This window comes from Heterocephalus glaber, unplaced genomic scaffold (genome assembly GCF_053883595.1).
Source record: "Heterocephalus glaber isolate CG9 unplaced genomic scaffold, H.glaber_assembly_v1.0 deba00001429, whole genome shotgun sequence".
NCBI lineage: Eukaryota > Metazoa > Chordata > Mammalia > Rodentia > Bathyergidae > Heterocephalus > Heterocephalus glaber.
Window position 1 is genome coordinate 28,934,493 of NW_028258294.1, and position 7,282 is coordinate 28,941,774.

A 7,282-nucleotide genomic window follows, 5' to 3' on the forward strand; every position below is an offset into this window, starting at 1 on the left:
AGGATGACTAGTAGGAGAAAAGGGAAGAGAGAGAAGGAGAAAGCGGAACAGAAAGAAAATAATTAGTATTGGCAAGGATATGGAGAAATTAGGACTCATACGTTTCTAGTGGTAGTGTAAATGGTGTGTAATTCCAGTGAAAATGGTATGGAAATTCCTCAGAAAATAAATATAGAATGACCATATGATCCAGCAATTCCACTTCCAGGTATACACTAAAAAATGTTGAATATATGTTTTATTGACAGAGGAATGAATAAGAGAACATGGTATTTACATATTATGGTATATTATTCAGCTTTAGATGGGTGAGAAATTTAAACACGTGGGTTAAACCTTGAAAGTGCTAAGTGAAATAAGCCAGCCATGAAAATATAAATACTGTATGATTCTTCTTATACCAGGTATCTAGAAGAGTTAAGCTCACAGAAGTAAAAAGTGAGATAGTGATTGCCAGGGGTTCGAGGCAGGGGGGAATTTAGTGTTTTATGTATACAGAGTTTCATTTGGGGAGGATGAAAGATGCTTGGAGCTGGATGATGGTGAATGTTGTACAATTATGCAAATATTCATAATGTCAAGAACTATACATATTAAAATGGCAAGTTTTATGTTATGTATATTTTATGTTTCAGCACAATTAAAAGAAAAGCAAAATTTAACTTACCCAAATTAGATTTTGATTTAGAGCTAACCTCTGGTATTGAGTACTATGTTAAGGACCAGACTCTACCTTGCAGACCAGGGAACTTTCTTCCCCAGATGCTTGGATCACCTCATCTGTCAGCTTTGCCTTGGAAATTGCCCTTGGCTGAAGACAGTCACCTTTCCCAAGGTCAGATCACATTCCCAGAGTGACCTGAATCTAGTCTGGTCAGAGTATATATATTGTAACTAGGTTCAGAGTCCTCAAAAGGCTGTTTGAGGTGTTGTGGTGCCCACATGGCACGACTTCTCTTTCTTTCCAACTTGTTTCCTTTCCACACAGGTGTTGATTCTGAAAGTACTCCTTAATAAATCTCTTGCACAATTAAAAAAGTACAAGAAAATGACATTTCTTCCTTGATGCTTTACTTCTATCAATGCCAGAAAAATTGTCATGGTAACAATATAGTGAGTGGGTGAGTGGGGTGTGAAAGGGACCCTCTAAAGTTGTACAGTGCACAACCACACAGAGAAGCAGTGATCCTCGGTCTCACCCCACCCCTGCTTTTGGAGGTCCTCAGTACCGTTCAGCTGGATTGACTGGTAAGTATCTAGGAGAACTTAACCAGGGCCTGAGTCAACCTTGAACAGAGAGGGGAGCATGTTGCCTCAGCCTTGCCATCCAGTGGAACTTACAAGTCATTAGTGTCAACTGGATATGGAATATGAGAAGCTAAGAGTGAGCTGTGGGCTGGGGAGCTTCTAGAGACTTTCATTCCTTAAATTGGTGGGGCTCAGTTCTATCTTCTCCATCACGTGGGACCTAGCTGTCTTCCAGGCTCCTCTAGTCTGAGGTCTCTGCCTCTTTCATTAGTTCTAATCTGCTGTGCTTCCAAGAATGCATTTTGCCCATGTCAATAGTGAAATAAAACTCCTAGGGTAGCTTGAGCTCTGGGATCATTCCTGCCATCCTCCTTCTCAAAAGCAATAGGAAAGTGCCCCTTTGGTTCATTTCTCAAACATAAGTTGAGTTAATATATAAGGTCATGGTGGTGATGAGCAGGAGTTGACAACTGATTTGATTTACTTTATAAGCTGATGACAAGTCATCATGTCAAAAGAGAAGAAAAGAAAAACTTCTTTAAGCCTCCTTGTCCCTTAACTTTGTCTTCCTTTCTTTATCATTATCACATATTCCCCCATCATTTGCTACTGGAAAGATGCTCCCCATACCCGGCTTCTTCTCCCTACCTACCCTTTCATCCACTCAGGGTCAGGGATGCCTTCTTTCTCCACTGCTCCATGAAGGCTGCTCTCTTAGAGACCACCAAGGACTTTCCAATGGCCAAATCTAGGAGGTTCTTTTAAACTTTCATCTTTTTGATCACTTAAAAAATTTCTTCTCCTTTAGGTTTTGTAACATTGTCATGTTTCAGTTCTCTTTCTCACTGACTGCCTTTCTACTCTTTCTTTGGCAATTCCTTTTGGTCAGACTTTAAACAGTTGTGTTCTATCTGTCTTCTGTACATTTCCACTTGGATGTCTTTCAAACATCTTGGACTTAATATTTCCAGAGCTGACTTTATTGCTCCTTTGGTACTTGCCAAGTCTGAATCTTCCCCTCCTCTTCTATTCCCTGTCCATGTCACCAGTAGCTGTTTATTTGCTCCCACTGGAAGCTTTGGAGCCATCACTTTTTCTAGATTTTTGTCAAATACCTCTCTGATTCCAAATGGTAATTCCTCCTCACCTTGGAACTTCCTGTTGTCTTACTTCTCTTTATTGGTATTTTTAGCACTTATCACCATGTGTATACTAGATGTTTATATTGTCTGTCATCTCCATAAGAATGGAAGCACATGAAAGACCTGCTTTTGTTCACTGCTACAATCTCTAGCATCTAGAGCAGTACCCGATATTCAGCTGATGCTCAGTAAATATTTGTTGAATGAATGAAAGGCATTTGGACTTCTTCCTCTGTGTCACAAATCTTTGGAAAGTTTATCTTGGAAATATTTCTCAATTTTGTGCTCCTCTTTATTCCCTTTCCCACTGCCGCTGCCTTAGATTAGGACCTGCCACACCAGATGGAGCACTGTCCTGGACTCTTTGCTGTTTTCCTTGGTATGGCTGTCTTCTTAGATCATGGTCTGCTTTTATTAACAAAGCTCTCCCTCTAGCACAGTCTGGGTGTTTCCTTCCTCTGCACTTGACCCCATGGATTTTCACATGGTAGATGCTCATTGATGTGTCCCTGACAGCCTGGGAGTCTCTCCAGACAGAGAGGTCTGCAGAGGGCCACAGTTTCATCTCATTTTAAAGTGAGGTTCAGGGCAAACTGAAAAGTGTCACAGAGCAAAGCTGAGGAATTGAAAACTAGTAATGCATTCTGATAAAAGAACATGGAGACGTACTGGGAGTGTGGATTGGAGTAACTGGGGCAGAATTCTAGAATGAGTCATTACAATAGAGATCAACAGCTACACAGGGCAGGGAGGGCCTGGAGAGAGAAAAAATCCAGTCATGCTGAAGTGGGATAGGATTTCCACACTTGTCTACATTGCAAAGCTAAAAATAGGGACATTTGGGGAGAAAAATAGTGAAGTATCTTTCAATTGTACTGACATGGGTTATAAGAAGGGAGGTTTAGAGGAAAAAGTGTGTTTCCTTCTTGGTGGTAAAATTAAAAATTTTTATTTTGGGTGCCCCAAACTTTACTTTCCTCCTCCCTCAATCTATTTTCTCCATCTTTCTCCACTACCAAGACATTGTCTTCAGGAAAGACTGATATGTTCACCCACATAAATTCATAAAGTTTAATGAGGTAATTTTATCTGCTTGCAGAAGCTCATGTCTGAAGCTAAAGATGTTTAAGTAGAGAACCCATTAGTGTACACACACACACACACACACACACACACGGACACACACAGATTCCCATCATTGTGACAAATACCCGAGATAAAGAACTTAGAAGGGGAAAAGATTTATTTTGTTTCATGATTTCAGAGATTTCAGACCATGATTGCTTGGTCTCGTTGCCTTTGGGCCTGTGGCAAGGCAGAGCATTAAGGTGGGGAGTGTGTGGCAGAGAAAACTACTCATCTCATGGCTACTAGGAAGCAAAAGAGATTAAAGGCGGGGGTGAGGGGGGTGGGTTTGGATGCTAATAACTCCTTCAAGGGCTCACCTTTATGATCTAACTTCCTTCTACTAGGGCCAGCCTCCTAAGGGTTCCATCACTTCCCAGTAACACCACCGTAAGGATTAAACCTTTAACATGTGGGTTTTTGGGAGACATTCCAGATCCAATGCAAACTACCATATATATATTCCCATATACCGAGTACAGGGCTGCAGTTATTGTTCAACAAATATTTGTTAAAAGATGGTCCAGAAAAGCAATATTTATATTATCAAACTCTGGAAACAATCTAAATATCAATGTTGGGGGAAACATTGACGAACCATCCATAGGAAGAAATATTACATAGCTATAAAATTATTTAGAAAGATTTTTAATGGCTCCATGGAAATTCTTATAATGAAATGTTTGGGAAAATCATCAGGCTCCAACCTGCTACTATAATATGTCAATTATAAAAATAATATGTATATATAGAAGAATTGGAAAATCTGTGGGTATCTGTGGAATCTGTGGGATTTGGGGTTAATTTTAGGGCCTTCTTTCTATGTTATGGTATTTTTCAGTTGTTTATAATTGGTGTAAGGTAAATATTACAAAAGGAAACATGAAAGATTGGTTTTGGGGAAGACTATACCTTTTAGGAGTTCCCTAAAATCACCTGGTGTTGATGTGGCCTGAGTGATAGAGCGTATACAAGGAGGAGAGGTGAAGGAGTGATGGAGGCTGGTTGGTGTCAGCCAGCCAGCAGAGGATTCCTTGTTAAAATGTGCTACAGCAGTAGGGATCATGCCCTTTAAAGAAAATGGCAGAGCTTGGTAATGTTGGTGTGTTGGTGCCTTACTCTGCTAGAGGCTTTCACTGTGCCAGGCTAACAGGGCAATCTCACATCTAGGACACCCTCACGTATGTGTTTTACTCAGTCATGCATTGTTCAGGTGCTGAGACATGTTTGTTTTCACCCTGCTCCTCCACCTTCTTTTTAAAACACAGCTGTGAGATCAATTGAAGCCATTGTGTTGGTATCGCAGGAATATTCTACATTAATAACCTTCAGAATTGAAGTTGTGTCCCTTTGGTGGAAAATGTTAATAATGTTCCTACGTCATAATGCCTGTATGAAAGACGGCCATTTAAAAAAGGGAGCATAGATTTCAGCATTTATTAACAAGGAAATGTTTTATTCCAATTATTTCTAGAAATTCTTACTGAACATTTTCTTCTAACTTAAGTAGCTCCCTTCCTCCTTCCCTTGGGATCTGCTGTTTGGTGCTGGTGTGTGTGGCCTCTCCATGAAAGTGAAAACTTCATAGCCAGGAGAAAACACACACACAAAACAAACAAAACCAGCAATGGCAACCCCTACCCCTCTCCAAATTTCTAATTTTTTGCACTTAAAAAAGAAAATGAAGTCTTAGGCTGTCCTTGTGCCACAAAGATCTTAGGATCTAAATGGAAGGATTCCACAACTTTGAGAACCTAATCTAAGACTCTGTTTTTGTTTTATACTAGTTATAAAAATATACAAAGTCTGACTAAGGAGAGCTGGGTGGCAGGAGGCAACAGGGAGGCAGGGAGGAGAAGTGTGAAAAGATGAAATCCCTGCTTTGCCTAGGAGATTTCCAGGGAAAGAACCCTGCTCCCTCGATAACTCCAGGCCACATTTTGCAGGCGGCCGCATCTGCCTTCCCAGTCTCTTACCTCCTTGATGTTCGGCACTATTTGTGGCCGGCGTGGTGGAAGGACACAGTGAGGTTCTCACCCCCACCCCCCGCTCCCATCCCCAGTTCCATCAAAGCGAACCCGGGCCAGCGCAAGGATCTCCGAGTTGCGAGTGTGCTGAGGCTGGGACTGTCACTCATTCTCCGCTCAGCGCGTGAACGCAGCTCGGCAGCCGCTGGCAGGAAACAATTCTGCAAAAATAATCATACTCCGCCTGGCAATTGTCTGCCCCTAGGTCTGTTGCTCTGCCGCCGTCCACACTCGCTGCAAAGGGGGGGACACAATTTACCGCGGCAAGAACATCCCTCCCAGACAGCAGATTACAATGCTGCAAACTAAGGATCTCATCTGGACTTTGTTTTTCCTGGGAACTGCAGGTACATGTTTTTTCTTTTTAATTCTCCATCTGATTTGCTAATTGTCCCTTTCCCCCTGTCCTCTCCAGAGGAACGCTGTTATTTGGGGTGGTTTTATGTGGAAACCCAAGACTGGTCATTTTCGTGAGCTGCGAAAGAAGCGGGTCGCCCTTGGTGCCCAGCCGAACCCCGCGCCCTCCCAGGCTGCACTGGAACGGGGCTGACTCCCCGCGACGCCAGCGCCCTGCGCCCCGCCAGCGCGCCCGCCCTTCCCACTTTGTGTGCGAGCAGCGGTGGGAGCCGGGAGCTGGCTCCTGGGGACCTGGACGACAGGCAGCGCTCCTCCGAAGGCGGGCGGTGGGCGGCAGGCGATGTCGTGGCTCCGTGGTGCCCAGGCTCAGGCTCGCAGTTGTCGGGGAAGGGGCTTGTCAGCCTCAGCTCCGGGAACGGGGAACAATAAGGCCCGGGCAGCCGCCCCCATCCTTATTTCCCCGGGTGTCATAAACTGAGGGTTGCTGAGCTTCGCTAACCCACTCCCCACCTCCGCCGAACCGGGCTGAATAACGGTTTGCAAAATGGGGCGAAATGGGCAGAGTTGCAGGGCTGTGTGGCCGTTGTTGCACCCCCATCGATATGACGTTAGTTTTTCATTTGCCAAATTGCTGGTTAGTTGCAAAGCCTGCCCTCGGCCCCGAGCACGGAGGGATGGGAGGGTCGAGCGCCGCGTTTTGACAGGAGGAAGTGCGGAGGGGCGGAGGGTGAGGAGGGCGTGATCGGGGCTGCCTGGTGTGTGTGCGCGCGTGTGCCTTTACACGCACCGCGAGCTCCGTATTGCCTGGTGCCAGAAAAGAATGGCAGGTAGCCGCCCCGAAACACCTCGCCCCAGTCTCCTTTCTTTGGGCGAGGTTCCAGATCCTGGCAAAGTGCGAACAATAGGGAGCTAGGGAGAAGACTGTAGGGATGCTGCCGCGGGTGGCGGGGGCTGTGCCGCCGCCCAGAGGACCTCGGCAGGCAGACACGGGAGGGAGGCGCTTTTCATTTTGGCTATTTCCATCTTGGCCTCCCAGGAAAATTCTGTGCCTGCCCACCCTCCCTTCTAGCTGTTCCCCCACCCCACCCCACCCAAGGATTTGCGCTCCGTGCTGATGGACAGGCGGGGAGGAAGAAAAGAAGCAGGGGCAGCAGAGAGCTGGGTGGGTTGGGCTGACATTGGGGCGGGGGGCGTGTGCTGGGAAGCGACGAGGAGCGCTGTGCGTCGCGGTCGCCGCCGTACCTGCCGCGGGGAGCTCAGCCCGGGCGGGGAGCTCGCAGGGCGGGCCGAGGAGCACCTAGTGTGTCCTCTTCGCGGGCGGCCCTGGAGCAGCGCTCGCCGCCGCCCCCAGCCAACTCGGTCCCTCCCATGGCGACCAATCAG

The 7,282-nt window shown here is 45.8% G+C and overlaps 1 protein-coding gene across 21 annotated transcripts in view; it reads left to right on the forward strand.

The window, feature by feature from the left end:
* The first annotated feature begins 5,646 nt into the window (after positions 1 to 5,646).
* The window catches only part of Ncam1 (neural cell adhesion molecule 1), a 295,258-nt gene continuing 293,622 nt past the window's right edge, over positions 5,647 to 7,282 (forward strand). For all 21 annotated transcript variants that reach the window (XM_021237769.2, XM_087212370.1, XM_004856594.4 and 18 more), the window contains exon 1: positions 5,647 to 5,889. In XM_021237769.2, coding sequence (XP_021093428.1) covers positions 5,838 to 5,889 — 52 coding nt within the window. In that variant the 5' untranslated portion in view covers positions 5,647 to 5,837. The remainder of the gene's footprint in view (positions 5,890 to 7,282) is intronic.